Consider the following 18,471-nt stretch of genomic DNA (forward strand, 5'->3'; position numbering starts at 1 on the left):
TGTTTGGGGAGGATGCATGTGGTGGCTGGGCATCTCCAGGAGGCCAGCCTTGCACAGCGGGGACTCTCCCACGCAGCTGCTCCTGTCCTCGCCCCTGTGAGCTCCTGTTCAGACTTGCTCTGTGCCCGTGGCCGTGGATCAGCTGCACCTTAAATCTTGATGCAGCAGTGCCCACCTCCTGGAGAACGGGAGGAAAGCTGCCCTGCAACCCTCCAGGTGCGTGAGGCTTGCAAGTGAGCTGCAACGTGCCCCACCACGTCCAGCTCCACCCTGCTGTTCTGCGTCCAATGCTGGGGTGTGGCCTGTGCTTGGCTGCTGTCTGGGAAAATTCCCAAACCAGGGAGGAAGTAGGGACAACTCTTGAAGTTCCAGTTCTCCTGCCCCCTGCCCCACTCCCCCACTGCCTTCTGCACTCCATGAGAGGAGCAAAAAAGAAGCACAGATATCACTCTCCATCTGAGTTCCTTTCCATTTCAACCAACCCAATTGCCCATATAAACCAACTCAATTGCCAATAAATTACTATTATAAAACATGGTGTGGATATGCATATACATGTACGCGTGTCTACTGTATGCATGGTATGTAGTTGTGTGGTCCAGCGACACAGCCAGGATATAGGAGAATTTTCCTTGCCCGCTTTCTTGGGGATAGCTTCAGACAGAAAGCTTCCGGTCCCCCCAGCAGGGCTCATCTCATCATGGGTGCCACATAATTGGCAGGGAAGAGGCCCAGTTTGTTGTGCAGCCGGCCGGTCCACCAAGATGGGTTGGAGCTGTCCAGAACCTCGACCACCTCTCCACTGTGGAATCCCAACTCGTCATCCTCCAGGGCCTCAAAGTCGTATAGGGCCCGGGCCCACCGCACGCGCTGTTGGGGAAGCAGGGATGCTTAGCAGCTGCAGGCTGGCCAGCTGGCCTTCAGAGCCACTGTTCTGCAGAGAGCATGCAGTGGTTCCTTGAGCCATGACCTCCACAGAAGCTGACCCCCTGCCACTTAAAGCAGATGGACATGCACAGCCCTGAAGCTACCTCTTGTTTTGTTTTGTTGTTGTGCTGGAGAGAGACCAGGGCCTGGCACATGCTAGGCTCCTGCTCCGCCCCAGCTCGGTGCTACACCCCAGCCTTGAGGCTCAGCACTTTTATTCACAGAGATGTTTTTCTCTAATGCCCGCAGGGAGTCCCTAACCACTCTCTCTACATTACAAGGAGGTACTTTTATTTTCTTCAAGTGACACACAGAATGGCAAGCCTTCCAGGTGAGTACGATTGAGTCCTGAGTCAAGACAGATCACAAAGATAAAAGCAGATCTCACCCTGCCAGAGTGAGAGGCAAGAAGCCTGGGGACAGGGCTGGGGTTGTAGCTCAGTGGCAGAGTGTTTGTCCAGACTGCATGAGGCACTGGGTTGCATCCACAGCACCATGGGGACAGGACAGAGCCAGCCCAACAGCAAGACTAGGAACCCCTGGAGCCGGCACTGCTGGATCCCTTTAGCCCCAGGCCTCACCCCACTCCACCCCACCCCCAGCCCGCTTACCCCTGCCAGCTGGAGCTGGGCCGGGTCTGTGTGTCTCCGATGCATGAGGGCTGCGTTCACCTCGCTGCCTGCGCCACAGTGCCCATCATTTATGTCCAGGCTGCCTCCACGACGTTCCTAGAGACAGAGGCAACAGCGGATCGTTACCCTCCCGAGCCTTGCTGAGGTGCCATCGACACACCCAGGATACAGGAGAATTTTCTGAGCATGACCATAAACCCTAGATGATGGAGAGAAGGGGAGGGAGGTCAAAGGGACCTTGGATTCTGAAGGCCAAGATGATGGTGGCTTTTGCTTGTTCAGTTAAGAAATATTCACTAGGGGAGTCTCATGCTCTCATGTAAGAAATGTGTATGTTCTTTTTTCTTTAAAAAAAAAATGGAGGGGCTGGGGTTGTGGCTCAGCGATAGAGCGCTTGCCTAGCACATACGAGGCCCTGGGTTCTATTCTCAGCACCACATAAAAATAAATAAAATAAAGGTATTATGTCTAACTACAACTAAAAAATAATTAAAAAAAAAGAAATATTTATTAGGTACCTACCTGGTGTCTGGCAGTAGCAGACATCAGGCATATATTGCTAGAAAGAGAAGGTCTCCATCTCCTCGGAGTTCCCATCTAGGGGGGACCTTACACATTGAAGTGCTGTGATCACCCAGAAAAGTCCAGGTCTGCCTGGCTAAATCAGGGGACTTCACAGAGGAGGCCACGCCAGAACTCCAGAAGGACTGGCCAAGGAAGGGTTCTTTGGTCAGAGAACAGCTTCTAAAAAGCCACAAAGACAGAGAGAAAATGCAGCCGGGTGCTGGGGTGTGTTTGCATAGGGGAGGGGGAGGTAGCTGATGAGGCTGTCGACTTAGACGACTTAGATGCAGGTAGCTCACAAAGGCCTTTGTGTGCCCTGCTAAGGAATTTAGGAACGATGCTATCAGACTGTATTGTCCACCTCTGTAAGCCGCCAGAAATCCCATCTGGAACAGGCAGGGGATAAATAAATAAGCAAGCCTCCATTGCAGGTGTTAATCCTTTTTTTCCTTGTGGATCTCTGCAGCCAGATGGGCTAAGGGGCATTAATAGATTTGGAATTCTGCTGATAGGAAAATGAAGCAATTGTTCCCTGAGTCTTCAGGGTAAACGTGTGTGGGGGTGCCTGCGCATGCAGGCGTGGGCATCAGGTAGGGAGCCATTTAGTTTACAGACTTGTTTGCCAACAGCAATGTCCATATTTCAGTCATGGAGTGGGGGCAGGATCTCTTTCATGAGCTCTGTGAGTCCCAGGGAGGCTGGGCCAGGCCTGGGATGCTGGAGCCTGGGGAGGGCAAGTCCTCCATGCACCTCACCAAGTGGAACTCCATTCTCTGCAGATACCTGGTGCAAGTGGTGATGCTGTTGGTATCGCTGCGGTGGGGGCTGCGGCCCCGTGGGGTACTGTGGGGGTGGCTGTTGGTGCTGGTGGTATTGTGAGGGAGGAGGTGGGGGGTGGTCCGACAGCTTCCGGTTCATTGAAGGCCGGATTTCTTCCCCCACAGCCCCACTAAGATGCGAGCTGCCCTGGGACCTGCGCTCCAGGCTGTTGCCACGGTGACCCTGGGAGAGAGAACAGAGGTGACCCATCCATCCTCTTCCTGGATCTCCTGGCCCTCTCCCATCTTTCTGGCAGCTTCTAGACTGTGCTCATACAACTTCAAGAATCAGCTGTGGGGGGGGGGGGTGGCAGCTTTGAGACAATGGATGGTTCAGACCCAGACCTCTACATTCTCAGGTTTTCCCAGTGTTTGGGGTTCCAGGGTCTGGTTGACAACTCTTTCCACCTGGTACCCGTTCGATCCTTTTCTAGTGGGTTTGTTTTTCTCATGTAATCAAGCTTAACTATTCCATTTTACTGACAATGCCACCTTCCCTTATCACATGTTGCCACACCGCTGGAGTTCCGCCCTCCAGATAGGCCCTGCTGTTGACTTTGTGTGATTCTGAATTGTCATTTACAGCCTGGCAATAGAGACCCAAACAGCCGCATTCCAGCAGCACCATGGAAACCAGGCCTGGCGCCCGGCATGTCAGCATGTCAGGAAGGAGCGGGCCTGCTACTCCATGCTGTCACCATTCGTGAATCAGAAAGACTTCTTAGTTCTATTTAACAAACAGTTACCCAGAGCCCCAGACTTCGTATATGCTCTCCCATTTAATAACTCATTTAATACAGTTTAATACAATTTAATATGGTCTCTGTTATTCTGAATGGACATCCTAGTAAGTTAATGCCTCTGTCCATTTCCTGGTTGAAATAATGCACAAGGTCTTGGTTAACCTTTGTTTTCCTTTCTGTACTTTGTGTGCACTTGGCGGGAACACCCTTTCCTCCTTTATAGTTTCTCAGCCTTAAAAACAGCCAGCAGCTTGGAAGGGAGGGTTTTCTTTACTTCCCCAGCGCACATGTTGCTTTAAAAGTCTCAACACTTTTCAAATAACTAGGCTCAACTAGCCCAGTCAATGCCTCTTTCTATAACACCTGCCTCTTATAACCATGTATTTTCCTTTGAAAAATAGTTTACATATTGCACGTGTGTGTGCACATGTGTGAGAATTCACTCACAGGAGGTAGATAACCTTTCTCTTAATATCTATTACAGACCCGATTCTTAGGCAGGCAAGGCTGCGATTGTATGATATTTCATTCTCACAAGAGCCCAGTGAGGGAGTATTGATGTTCTCCCCATTCTCCAGATGAGAAAACTGATACTAAGAATGGTTTCTTCACTTGACTAGGTAATACAGGTAAGTGGTGGCTAAATCAGGATTTAATCTGGTTCTTTTCTATTAAACAGTACTCTGTGTTACAAATAGTTGCAAGAGCAAAAATTCCAGGTCTGTTTTTCTCCTTCAGTGTCCCCCTGCAACTTACCCCCAAGCCATCACAAAGCTTCACCTGCTGCTTTACTCTGGGATCCTACTCTCTCAGAGAGTAGGAGTCCCCTACTCCCTCCTTGGGCAGCTCCTGAGTTGGGCTGAAAACACATTTCAATGTCTGCAAGTGACAGAATTGTAGCACCCCACAAAGAGCTAAATTCATGGAGGATTTGCAGTGTGATTCAGAATGATGGAAGAGATGGCATCCATTCTATTCTCTTACAGTCACAACCCTCTGGGAAGTAGGTAGCACTCCTATCCCCATTTTGTGGATGAGGAAACTGAGGATTGGAGAATTTTTCAAAGTCACATAGCTAGGAAGTGTTAAGTTAGGACTGAAACTGAGGTCTGACCTCAGGGTTATCCTGCTTTTCAGAACACTCTGGGATCAGCCCATTAAATGCATTTTCTCGGTGGGAGCTTGGACCTCCTAAAATCTCTAGGTCAGGGTTGATGTGGATCTGAGTCATACCTGATCTTCTCGGGTTCTATCCCTTAGGAAAATCTGTTTCTGCTTGGAGATGGAAGTCGTCCTATAATAGTCCACCAGCTTATTTAGGGATGGAAACTTCTCAGTCCACAAGAAGTAATTGCCCTTGTTGTCTCGCATGACCTTGAAGTGCTGGACGTCATCCTCATGCCTGGAGAGGAAGGCAAATCCAGGTTACATGTTATGAGATGACAGAGCCTCTAGCTATGTTTGCACCCAGGATGGTAGAGTTCAGTTTGGGCAGGAAATGTAGATATGGATGACTCTCCCATCACTGGGCAGGAAGGCTGGTCTAGCCAAGCACTAGCAGGAGGTTTGTGGGAGGGACCACTCAGGAGGGACTTTCAAATCAACAGAAGGTAATCAGATGAGCTGGAATCTGTCTTGGACATGGAGCCAATATTTACAAGGGGGAAAAAATGTTGCAAGTGTCTTAAAGACTAAGAGATTGAGGACCTTTCATAATGTTTATTTTAAACATGACAACACCAGTGTCCTGACATGGTAAGGCTCTGCAGCAGAGGATTTTTTTAAGCCCCAGTTAATCTTTTTTGTTATCAGAAATACTTTGAACCATCTTCTTTAAGCCTATAAAACTAGCACCGGTTAGGAAAAAGTTGCTCTTATCCTTAAGGAATTTGTTACATTTTTTTTTTCTCTAGGAGGATTTCTTGATATTGGTTTATATTTTGCATAAATAGGGTTATAAAGCATTTTGAGCTTTTGGGGGAAAAGTATTATTTGGAACCATAGAGTTTGATTGGAAAAGACCTTATTTTATAGCCTGACTTCTATGAGGATGTGGATGGGCAGGTTCAGAAAGGTGCAGGGCCTCAGTCAAGATCACTGTGAGGGTTAGGCAGGTCTCTGTTTCCAGTCTTGTGAGCTTGGCCCACCAGGCCATGTAGACATGCTGACTTCTTTTAGATCAGCACTTTTGTATTGGATACCAGTCTGGACTCAAGTGATAGGGCACATTTGTATCAAGATTAGAGAAATTTAATTTTATCCATCCAGAAAGAGGGTATTGGACTTTTCTTATCATCTCTAGTCCTATTCCATGACCAACTCATGCTTCCTTATATGTAAAACTTATTTTTCAAACAGATCTATGTGTATATTTAAAGATATACTGGCACTAATGATACCAACAGACTGACTCAGCAGAAAGGTTAATTTAAAGGGTTTTAGAGAGTAGAGATACCTCTGAAGGTCAGTGGAAGTTTCTTAGAGATGGGTGTAGAGGTTGGTATTTTGAGGGGACAGGAATTCTAACCCTCATTCTCATCTTCTGTGCTGGGCTCTGCCCATAACTGGGTGAAGCTGAAGTTTACACAGTAACTGCTATCTCTACTGCTTTGGGATAGTAACTGACCTGTGATAATTATGATGAATTTTTCCCTGTGTGTTGGCCACTGACAGAGGCTTTCTTTCCCCCTAAAGCCCCATGGCCTGACTCATAGTTATTACCACGAAGAGGAGGGGGAAATGTTCTTGTTTATTATAATTATTTATCCACTATCTCTTGGTCAAAGGACTCCAGAGTGTGAAACATTAACCCTTTCACTCTCACAAGCTGAGACAGCAGTGGACACTGGGGGTGCTGCAGGTCATCTGGGTCTATAGACAGAGAATGACTTGACCATTGTCTCAAGTCCTGAGAGGGGCACAGAAAAGAATGTAATGTGGGGATCCAGATTCTGAAACCTTGATCCTTAACAAGCACAAGTGAAGAACTACAATGAGCTCTTAATCATCTGTGCCTCAGACAGAAAGAAGATATAAAAATAAATAAAAATGACTTTACTTTGGAAAATATTATGCTACATTTCTGGAGAAGATATACAATAGATATTGTAGTAATAAGTATCATAACAAGAGGCCATATTGCCTCAATGCCTGGGAAGACTTAGGCAGAAGTCAAGGCTCACCATTTTGCAGAATTTGTTTCAATTGAGGAAATAGAAACCAAAATTCATAGCTGAAAAAGTCCAGGGTCTTGGCCAAGAAAAACCAAAGACAGAAAGAGATGCCCTTCAATCTAACAAATTACTTGGTCCAATTCATAATTAGGGCCCTTAAAAATAGGTTTGACTTGAAAGTTTATTAATAGAGCAAAATTTCATTAATTAAGACCTAATGAGTTTGGAATTTGTGATACTTTAATATTGGCTTGAGCTAAAGTTTACAATCACCCAACTAATTAAAGGAAAGCTTTAAGGAAAATTAAGAGTGTAGGCAAAATTGCAGGGCAAAGCTAAAGAGACCAGCTACTTGCAATCCCCCTAGAGCCAAGTGTGTATACAAATGGTTGACCCATTATTTGTGGGTCCTTCCTGTGTTTTAAAAAATCCACTTCCTTTAAAGAGTGAGGTAGCCATAATTTATTACCTGAGATTAGATTTCTGTACTCAAAGTGATAAAGCTGTAATGACTTTCAAAACCTATTGAAAGATTCAGACTGGAATCTCCTGCCAATGAACTTGGCAGGAGGGTCTTACTGCGCGGGTGGCCAGGCCTTCTCCTGATTCCCTATCAGCTCTATTTCTTGCACTTTCATGAGTGGTCACCAAGTACTTGCAGTCCCTGAAAGGCTGACCACACATACTGTGTTCAGACCCCGGGCTTCTCATTTGGGGCTGTGTCATGTCTAAGCCTGGACTGAGTCACTACTTCCTCCCGGGTGCCACACAGGAGTCACAGCCCTCCCTGCCCACTCCTTGGGCTGTGCTCAGTTGTTCTCAGGTCTGCCGCAGGGTGCCAGGGTGTGGGGTTGAGCCAGCCTTGCTCTGTGCTCAGCTGCCTACATAGGATTTCTACTTGTCTTACAGCCATGACTTGGGATTTCTACTTGTCTCTGACCCTTCTTCAAGCATACATCAGTAGTAATTGCAGGAGGATCACAAGTTGAGGCCAGCTTCAGCAATTTGGGGAAACCCTGTCTCAAAAAGAAGAAAAAAAAAAGGGCTGGGGATGTGGCTAAGTGGTAAAGCACCTCTGGGTTTAAAATTTAAACCCCAGGTGGATATGGTCAAGTAGTAGTTCTTATTTTCTTCCTCCCCTTCTCCTTCCTTCCATATATATTCTGCGATTATCTACCGCGTGCAAGACTCTGTTAAGTGCACAAAGATGAAGTGATAAAATCCTGTTCTTCCGGAGCACTTGGCCTAGATGGGGAGGCAGATCATTGTGGCATAATTTTGAACACAACCCAACTCACTAAGGAGTTACAGACACAGGTTCCTGGAAGGAAATGGATAACAGTACAGTTTGATAAGATGTCACCAAGCTTGGTCACCTAAGCCACTGTGCCTCTGGTCACTGGGTCACATTTGAGAGGTCACCTGTGGCTTCAGTAGTCTGGGCGACTATCAGCTGAGAAGGATCAGGACGGTGTCAGGAGTGGCCAGTACCTGACGGAGATGGAGAAGTCCCCTGGTGAGCTCTGGCTGGCCCGGATGATGAAGAACCCAACTTCCTTGCCCATGAGTAAGTTCTCTGCCTGGTGTCTCGAAAGTCCTTCATGAAACCACCTACCGGGAGAGAGACAGCAAGAGGATCTTGATGCCAGGCATGACGGTAAGGGAAAACAAAGAAGGGAGGGAGGGTTGGAAGAGGGCAGAGAAGCCTGAGGGGCAGGTGCTTTCAGAAACCCAGCAAGGGTTAGAAGCAGCTTTCAAGAAAAGCAAGTGAGTGTTCCTCTTGACTCGCCCTCTTTGTTTCTTCCCTCCAGGAGAAGCCTCTCTCCAGCTTGGAAACCCTGAATCATGGAAATGTGCCACTGCACCAAAATGGGGCCAAGAGGGAGGGACTCACGGCAGGAAGCAGCTGCCTGCTGCTGCGCTGCTGCTGTGTGCGTGTGCGGGATCAGATAGAGGAGGACTGTGGGGCAGAGGATGCACAGGAGGAAGGCTGCTATGGGCACTGGGAAGGGATGCCAGGCCAGCGGGCTGGGCAGGGCCTGGGGCATTCACTCCCAGGTTGAGGCCTCAGTGAGCTGGAGGCTCCTCCATGGGGCAGTTGGGGTGAGTTACAGCCAGGGACTCAGGCTACCCAGGCAGGCATGGAGAACCCGGGACTAGCTCTGTCTGGCAGCAGCCCCAGAGAACAGCGTCTACAGAGCCGGCTCCTGTGGAATTCTTCGTGAGCAATTCCCTCTGCTTTGGGACCCCACCGCAACCACCAAGAAAACAAAAACAGTCTGGAGAAAAAATCATCCCCCCCGCCTCTTGGTACCAGGGATTGAACCTAGGAGCTCTTTACCACTGAGCTACATCCCAGCCCTGTATATTTTTTATTTTTAGACAGGGTTTCATTAAGTTGTTGAGGGTCTCAACAAGTTGCTAAGACTGGTCTTGAACTTGCAATCTTCCTGCCCTAGCCTGCCACCTTGCAGGGATTATAGGCAGGTACCAACACACCCTGCTTGGGAGATTATCTTTACTGTGGAAAAGAAGCAAACGGGAGAAGCTGCCTTTTCAGGATTGCAGCCAGGGTGGCAGTCTCTGGAATGTGGCTGCACGCAGGGTGGCATGCAGGAAAAAGTCGAACACTCAGGGCAAGGCCCAGAGTATAGACAGCCCCAGGGCAGGAGGCCAGAAACCTCTCTCAACCTCTAAGAAGCAAAACGAGAGTTTATAATTGCTCAGGGGCCATAGGTGGGATGGTGTGACATTGCTTCAAGGTGGCTGCTCTGATCGCTGCCCCCAGTAAGGCTAATGCACATGGCCCTTTAAGAGAAATGCCTGACAGGCCTTTGGGTTCCTTTGTGAACCATACTCCAAGCTTCCTAGAATTTGGGAACCTGCACTGGAGACAGGGGTAGCAGAAGGGCTGCATTTATTTCAGACCTGGCCACAGGGAAATGCTGGCTGTACCACCAGGGGCTGGAGGCAGAGTCTCTCTGGAGGTCTGGAGATCTTCCAGAGTTTGCCACACACCCTTGCAGGGCTGACCTAGTGACTGCCAAGTCATAGCCACATGGAAGCAGTGGGGATGGGAGAAGAAGTCCCTCCACAGCAGCCATCGATCAAAGGAAATAATTTAGAAGGGGCAACAGGCAGTTGGGGTGGGGGATTAGAAAATGTGTGTGTTCTCTAACTAGGATTGGAGAAGTGATTTCTTTTGAGACTTCCAAAGATTTTCACACACTCACATTAGGCACAAGCAGTCAGGGTTTCAATATTCCATGTCATTGCAAAGCTATTCTCTCTGTTCACTGTGCCCTTGAGCTCCAGGGGGAACGGGAGGTGAGCAATTGGAAATATCAAACACGATTCTTTTGCAGAAATGAAGTGGTAGCTGGAAGGGATTGGGGATCAAGAGATTTTTGGTTTTTGTTTTTGTTTATTTTTTTTGGCGAGATTGGAGAAAAGGCAGCATGTGTGTTTGCTGAGAGAAGTGATCTAGCAAAGAGAGAAAGAATGTGGATGTGGGAGAGGGGAGAATTTCTGCTAGAAGAACTGGCAGTTCGCTGGGGACAGTTGCAGGAGGCTGTAGAAGTGGGGGCTGGGGATCAGGGGAGGAGACCAGGGAGCTTCCCTTCTGGTGACTTCCATTTTCTCAGTGTACCTGGAATCCAGGTCCAGGGCTTAGAGTGAGGCGGGGGAGGGGCGGGAGGCACCCAGCAGATGACCAGGCAGCATCAAGGGCCCGATGAGGTCATTCATCTGGTTCAGTGGTCAGTATTGGATCACTGATGGTGGTGCTGCTGCACCTCATAGGAGTCATCGGTGCCAACAAACCTTTGCTGTTTGGGTGAGCCGCCGGCTCTGCGACAAGATTAGATTTCTATCTAACCCTTGTGGTCAATTCTTGAGACAACTGGGGCCCAATCTCAGTGTTTCATTTCCTCTTTCTGGAGGGAATTTCCCTTCCCCCCACTGACTTCTCTTCTCTGGCTGGGGTGAACATATACTTTAAGGAAGGCAGGGAGTGTCCCCACAGCTGCCCTATTAGGGACAGAGTTGTTTGGGTGGAAGGTAACTGCAAAACGGCCCTTCTGAAGCGAGGTGACCAACAGCGCCCCCTTTGGGATGCTTGGAAACCTGCAATTGCAATCATTGTGGGTGATTTTAATTTATAACCTTATTTTATAAAAACTTAAAATAGGCGATACATGCACATGGTGGAAACTTCAAAAGGGAATGAAATGAAATGCAAATCTTCCTCCCACCCCTGGCCTTCCGCTGTGTGGTTCTGGAGGCTCTGGAGGGAGATCTCCAGAGGCAACCATTTTTGACAGTATCTTGGGTATGCATGGATAATTTTAGTGACGACTGAAAAAGTAAGGGGAGCGTGTGTGGGTAGGCCAATCTCAGCAGGCTGGAAATACTTACTCAGGAAACTGGATGTCTATAAAATTCTTGGGCACATATCCTTCTTGGCTCCCAAGCTCCGCCTTGAACCATTCCTCTTGGTTACTTAAGATCTACAGGGAGAGAACAAAGGACGCAGTTGCTGCAGGGAGCACGGAAAAGCAAGAGAAGGGGCTGCAGGGCAAAGAATGTCCTTTTGGATGTAGAGGTAAAAAAGCCACGGATCCAGGTAGCTGCTGTGAGTCCGCCTAGTCGGGAAGGGGGCACTCAGTGGGGTTGCCTTTGGAATATGGCTTCTCTTTGACCCCAAGCTATCTCTGTCACTTGTGCCACCCACTCATGTCACCCCACTATAGCCTGGCTTCCCAGACCCAGCATGTGGGGGCCTCTCTGAATTCCTTCTCCTTTTCCTTTGTCTTGGGTCTTGGCATCTTTAGTTCCTCATCTGGGCAGACGGTGGGAAGGCAAGAATGGCTACTCCGTAGTAGTTTTTTATTCTCTTCCAGGTGACCAGGAAACTTCAAAAAATTAAACTCTCCAAACAAGTAGATTAAAACTTGGACATCCAAGTGGGACCAGCTGTGGAAACAGCACCTCTGTGTGTTCACATTCTGTGTTTCACAGATCGCTGGGACAGGATTCAAGATACATGGGATGGTGTTTGTCAACTTGCTTTTAAAGCCAGAGCACAAGCAAAACCAAAAGTTCTGTCTCATTACTGTATGGTCCCCTCTTGACTGTTACCCCACACACTGTCACCTACCTTGGTTACTCATATTACTCACCAGACTTGGCTCTATGAAGCTTCTGCTTATTTCAGAAAATAAGAGTCACCGTTAAAAGAAAAATATTTGCCACCCCCACTGAGATGCTTCTAATGTAATGTGACATTGACGTGGGCCACAGTTCAAAACGGGGATGGTGGAGCAGAAGAGGGCAGGAAATTCAAGGAGCCACTGAATTAACCACCCAGGAGCCCTCCTAGTTCTGAACTTTGAGAAATAATAGCTCTGTGATTGTTTCAGCCATTTTTAGTTTGTTTCTTGTAGCTGAAGATGTCCTGGTGAATTGAGTGACTAAGATGAAGAGGAAAGTCATCTTAGGAAGAGGATGGGTAGAAAAGACAGCCTGGGGGAGAGGCCATCTGCCCAGGCAATGAGTGAGTTACTCAGGCAAAGTTAGGTGGCCAAAGAACCACTCCTAAGGCATGAGGAATGAGGTGCATTCTGGGACGCCTGTCAGAACCCCTGGGCCCATGTTGAAGAGTTTGGATTTTTATCTTGGAATTTATGGAGAGTGAGGAAAAGACTTTAGGCCCGGAAATAACAGTAAGAAAGAGAGTTAAGAAAGAGCTCTGTATCACAGGGTGAGGATGAGCTGGGGGTGGGATAAAGTCAGGGGAGGAACTGAGGGGAGGTGAGTGTCACTCCCCAGGAAAGAGATGATGGGGCCTGAGCTAAGAGGAGGTGAGGACATATTTTAGAGGAACTGAGAAAGCCACATGGGCGGGATTTTGACCTTCTGGGGAGCTGAGGGAGAGGGGGATTTGGGGATGACTCTGAATTTCTAGCTTGGGAGATGGAGTGGGTAGAGATGTCTGTCCTGAAATAGAAAGCAGGAGTCGAGCAGGAAGGACACATGGACTTCAGCTTGTAGTGGGTGAACTCTGATGGGGAAGGGAGGCTCAGGAGCAGTGCATGTGGGAGCCAGACACAGGCTAGAGGTGGGGGTGGCAGAGTGGCACTTGGGAGTCATCCAAAGGGATGGATTTGAAGTCATGGGTCCCAGGGGTTTCTCTCTCCCAGAGAAAAAGCCAGGAGGAGAGTTGCAGAGAGCCTCATGCTGGAGAAGTAACGCTGACCTACTTCTAGTATCACTCCTGAGGGGGACCAAAGGGGAGAGGGCCTTATGGTGGAAGGAGAAGGCCTGGTTCCTGGCTTGGCTCTGCCACTAGCTATGTGACGCTGGGCCAGTCAATTAGCATCTGAAGACGGGGATAATAATATCTGCCCAGCACCTCACAGAGCCCTCTGAAAGTCCTTCCCTAAGCACATAGTCTTTATGAAAATATCATCTGTCAAATGTGATATTCTTGTGAGGGAGGATTCCAGCTCTGAAGGACACAGAAGGGTTTATAAGTTCTTTAAAGCGTTATGTTTTTCGTGTATGTTTTGAATGTGATCATTTGTTCCGAAGAAATAAAAGTGTGTCCCATATTTGAGTTTGAGAATTGCTGAGAACAGAGAACTCTATAGTTTCAAACATCAAATGTGACTGTTGGTTTCACTAAGGACGAGTGTATGTGTGTGTGGGGGGGCAATCGGGGAGGCAGAAAATCTAGGTCAAAGGAAGAACTAGGAACCCCAGAGGTGGTGCCTCCCAACTACACAGAGACCAGGGGAACATTCGCCTCTGGGCCACTGCTTCCATGGCTTTGGAATTCCTTTTTCCCATCATGGGAGAACAAAATGTTTGGCCAGGGGGCAAATGTCAAATCCAAAAGTGAGCAGGACTAAGGTGAGAGAGGCCCTTTGGAAATTGGCTTATCACAGTACGAACAACACTTTGTATTTCGTTCTCTGACCTGAAGCCAGCTGTAATTTTAGTAATCATGGCTCATACCCATCTAACTACCTCCTCCTGAAACCAAAAGATTATCCCCCAATGCTGGCTATTTGTCTCCACCACCTGGCGCTTGGTCGGTCTGAAATTGTGTTTCCAGAGAGGTGAATTTACAGGCTTTTTATGGTGTAATAGAAGCAAGGTCTTAAAAAATCTCATTTTCTGCAAGGAAAGTATTTGGGGGAGGGGGAGAGGGCTTCCTCCTGCTGTTGTGGGCCCAGAGCCCTGTAACTTCCTGTTCCTCTCATCTCTCCATCGGTTCGGTTCCCCTTATCTCTATACCCATCGTATAAACGTGAGCAAGGAGCTCAGTCTAAACCCATGAAGTTTTACCCCGAAATTGCAGTGCCTTACTTCTTAAAAATGTTCCCTAAGAGAATAATTTTCTGGGTTACATGGCCTGAGAATAAGTTAGACGTGGGAAGAGAAAGACCAAAGTACATCAGGAAAAATTTTAAAATTGGATAGAATTACAGCTCTTAGAGGCATGGCAGAAATCAGAGGTGTAGAGGAAGTTAATTATGTAGGATTAACTCTTAGTGCTTTTATGCCTCTGTTTCAGGAGAAAGAAATGGGGTCGAGTTGGACGCAGTACAAAAGCGAGTAGAAATGGATGGGGGTCAAGAGACAGTTTTCAAAGCTCCTGGAAAATTCCAGTGACAGATTTCAATGTAAGTCTGGTGCTATGTGAGCCTATGGCTATGGAGGTTTATGACACGAACACGGAAAGTTTGATTCTCGGCTTTCTAAATGTTTCTCCCTGAGGAGAACAGAGATCAGGTCATTTTGCAGGGTTCCTTGTCCACCATCTTGTTTACCATCCCATGCGGATCAGCCTCTTGTAAGCACCTGCTGTTTGCAGTTAGGGTGTCAAGAATACGGAGGTGAGTGAACTTGGGCCTTCACCCTGGGGAACTCACAGTCTGGAGAGAGTGGTGGATGCACTAGTCAGACACTTTTTTGGGGGGAACTTTCTTATGAAAAGCTCTTTAGTCTTTAGCTCTAGAAGCCAAACAAGAGACAAAGGCACCCTGAAGCAAATTGCTGGGGCTGACGAGAGCTGGCTTTGAGAATGACCATGAGGATGCCTGGGTGTGTTTCCCATCTCGGGATGAGAGGAGCAGACACTGTGGTGGCACACCAGGAGCGATGACTAGGGCACTGATGACCTTCATTCAGACATTGTGTGAGCTCTGTCACAAACTCTGCGTTTTTCTCTTCACCGCTACAGCTGCAATGAGCAACATTTGAAAAGAGGGAAGGGGCTGGCTTTCGGATGGAATTCCAAATGAGCACACACAAATGAAATTCAGCAATTCAAGAAGTGTGCTCTGGGAACCTATTGGGGCGGTGGCTTATGTTTGATGGTAGGAAGACACAAAGATGAACCTGGCATGGTGCTGCTCCCAGGGAGCCCACGATAGAGGCACCCCCCTCCATGCACCAGATGTTGGCAGGACCCACTTTGGCAGAAGTGACCTGGCCCTTACAGAGCAGCCAACACAGAAATGGGCAACTGGGAGCCCACAGGGTGAGAGTAGCAGTGAGAAGTGGAGCCTGTACCTCAAGATGAAGCGCTGTGAAAGCTGGGGAGGCGCTGAAGGACAAGGGATTGCTTTTGCTGGGGCAGTCGGGAAAGGGGAGGATCAGTGAGGGCACCTGGCAGGGTGGTCTGAACATGCGCGGGCAGGGAAATGACACTCAGAGCATAGGGGAGAGCCCAAGATGGGGCTGTGTTGTAGTGGAACCGGGGGCATTATGTACACAAAGGTTGTGTGTATGTGTGTGTATGTGTGTGCATGCACGCACAAGTGCGCCTGCTTGTGAGCGTAATGAGATCAGATAGTACACTGGGGCCAGATGGTTTAGATTTCAATCAATTGGTAACAGAGAACCACTGGATGCTTTCGAGCAAGGAAATGATATGATCTGATTTGTCTTCTAGAAAAGTCCTTCTGGGACTACTTGGTAGAAAGATTGAAGAAAGAAGAGACAGCAGACAATGAGGTCAGTCAAGGGGGCCATGGCGACAGTGTGAATGAACAGGCAGAGACAGCCGAAATGTGTCTACTGATAACATGGCCACCCTTTGCTGGGCATCTGCTTCGGGCCAGGACCTTGCAGGGTAGCTAGGCCTCCACTGATAGAAGGAGTCACTGAGACTCAGAGGAAGCAGAACTTGTCCCAGGGCTTCACAGTAGTGAGCTGGGGGTTGAACCCACATCTGGCTGGTGGCAAAGTCCTTTCCACCTCACCTCACACCTTTCTAGTGAAGGTGGGCCTCACTCGAGAGAGATCACCATGAAAAATATTCAGAGTAGTGTATTGTGTGTAGGAATTGCACAAAGCTCCACCCAGACCGTCAGAATCTACCGGGGTTAACTTGGACACATGGTCTAATCCCTCAGCCTCCATTTCACACTTGTGAAATGGAAGAAAAAAGTAGTCCTACTTCACAGGTTTACTGAGTTATGAAATAATGCCTGCAAGCCACCTGGCCAGGTCTTGGCGCTCGACAGGAAATCAGGAGATGTTGGCTACTGATCACCAGGATTGGCAAGGGGGGAATAGATGACCACTGAGGCTGCTGGTGTGGTGACCAGCCTCTGCTGACATTCAGAACACGGATGTGGAAGTGGGGGTGAGGTGGGTATGGGGTTCTGGTGAGTCTGGAGTCCATGTGGCATCATCCAGCTGACAGCTGGAAATGTGGGTCTGGGATTCGAGGCAGAGGTCAGAGCAGGAGGCAGAGGGCAGAATGGTGGGTCTTTGGCATAGAGGTGAGAGTGGAGCCAGAAAAATGGATGAAGTGGCTCAGAGCAAGAGGGGAAATTAGATGGCCAAGGGCAGTATGTGCAGGAAGCTGCTGTCTATGGTTAGAGGGAGGAAAAGGAACACCCCAAAATGAGAGCTATAGAGGGGTTCAAGAAGGGAGGGAGAGAGAAAGAATGGGGGTAATGCCAAAAAGTGGAGAAAAGAAACCAGAAGGTGGCCTGGGAAGCAGAAGTGAGGCCAGGGTTGGGTTTTTGGCTCCTCCCTTCCTTTCACTTGTCTGGGGAAGGAGGAAAATTTGAGCAGTATCGGGGTTCTGATTCAATGGAAGATGAGGGTAGTGGCTGGTCCTTCCCTGGCCTCTTCTGAGTGGGGTACGCTCCAGTGTGGCTGAGAATCACATGGTCCCAATGCTCCACAGAGAAGTGGGGGGACTTCTCCCCACATGGCAAGTCCTCAAGGACCTTGTTAAAGCCGCAGAGAAGGGAAAGCCACCTTTTCCTGGGTTGGCGGCCTCCTCGCTATTCTGAGCTTGTAGCTTCAACACTGAGCACTGCCCTCACACCACGTCACTAGACCTTTTCAGGTAAGAGCCGTGGGAACGCTTCATGCTGGAAGCATTAAAATTCCTTAGCAAACCCATCCCCTGTGGCTTGTCCTCCACAGACAATTTCCAAGTCACACGTGACAAGCCTCTTTGTATAGCACAAAATCCTCTATGGTGAGATAGTGGTGGCCCCAGTGTCACTGGGCATCTGAGAAAGCCCATCTGGGCTGCTGAGGACAGGGACAGCCTCTTCAATTGTGCTGAGGCCAGAAAAGAGGCCTTTGGCATCATGGACCACTAAATAGCCTCCAGAAGGGTTTTGTGTTTCTTTTGCAAAAAACAAGGGCTAACTTTTGGAATCCATAAGTGTGCCTACATCGTGGGAGAAGTCCAAGGCCACTTCAGCTCAGCAAGTGGCCACTACAACTCAATTACAGGCTGAAGACAAGTTTTAAGGAGCCTCTGAGTGGCTGGGTGTGCATGGCTTTTGTTGAGCCACGTCTGGCCCAGGTGCCTCTCCCTGGCCGTCTGTACCCATCCTCACCTCTTCTCCTAAGCTCCAGCCATGAACCTGGGTGCTCCTGCCTTAGCACAGCCCTGGGTTTCAGCAAAAGGTCCCACTGAGCTCACTGCGTTCCTGACCCTCATTCTGCCACATTCCTACAACCCCCATCTTTCAAGGTGGAATCACCTCTTCCCTCCTTTGTGCTCCCTGAGCTGACAACATTTGGGACAGTCCTGGGGATGGGTGTCTGTCCCCTTCTGGACCATAAGTGTCTCAGGATAAGATGGTGACTTATGCTCTCTTCTGGCCTGCATGGAGCTGAACGTCTTTTCATAAAAGGAACTGTGCACATTCTTCAGAGACAAAGGCATGGATTGTTAGATGACCTCAGTGCAGGACTTGGGGGACCTCAACTAGCTCTCACTCCCTGGGGGCCGCATATCACCTACCTTCAGAACATCTCCAGTGTGAAAGCTCAGTTCATCCTCCCCAGAGGCCAGGAAATCAAACTTGGCAACAGCTTCCATGTTGGGACGTGAAGCTGGAAGAGAAATAAGGTGGTCATTGTGCCTTTCCACCAGGGGAAGGGCCTCAGAGCAGATGGCACTGCCTGGCAGCCTCAGCAGTGGGTAGGAGTGTGGCCCAGTGAATGTCTGCAGGCACGACAGCAGGACTCAGGTGGACGCCAGGGCTTGTGTTTGAAGCAAGAGCTCCTGGATCCTTCCAGATCTGGTTCCTGGGATGGTTTTCTGAACCCACAGATGCCAGGAGCA

At 48.7% G+C, this 18,471-nt stretch overlaps 1 protein-coding gene across 1 annotated transcript in view; it reads right to left on the reverse strand.

Annotated features, from left to right (window-relative positions):
* Window positions 1-660: 660 nt before the first annotated feature.
* The window catches only part of Grap2 (GRB2 related adaptor protein 2), a 60,855-nt gene continuing 43,044 nt past the window's right edge, over window positions 661-18,471 (reverse strand). Inside the window, exons 2-8 of the mRNA XM_026405955.2 lie at window positions 18,148-18,239; window positions 11,274-11,365; window positions 8,349-8,468; window positions 4,918-5,086; window positions 2,907-3,125; window positions 1,539-1,655; window positions 661-870 (exon numbers count right to left, since the gene is read on the reverse strand). Of these exons, the coding sequence (XP_026261740.1) occupies window positions 691-870; window positions 1,539-1,655; window positions 2,907-3,125; window positions 4,918-5,086; window positions 8,349-8,468; window positions 11,274-11,365; window positions 18,148-18,225 (975 nt within the window). The 5' untranslated portion in view covers window positions 18,226-18,239 and the 3' untranslated portion in view covers window positions 661-690. The remainder of the gene's footprint in view (window positions 871-1,538; window positions 1,656-2,906; window positions 3,126-4,917; window positions 5,087-8,348; window positions 8,469-11,273; window positions 11,366-18,147; window positions 18,240-18,471) is intronic.

Source organism: Urocitellus parryii, chromosome 5 (assembly GCF_045843805.1).
Source record: "Urocitellus parryii isolate mUroPar1 chromosome 5, mUroPar1.hap1, whole genome shotgun sequence".
NCBI lineage: Eukaryota > Metazoa > Chordata > Mammalia > Rodentia > Sciuridae > Urocitellus > Urocitellus parryii.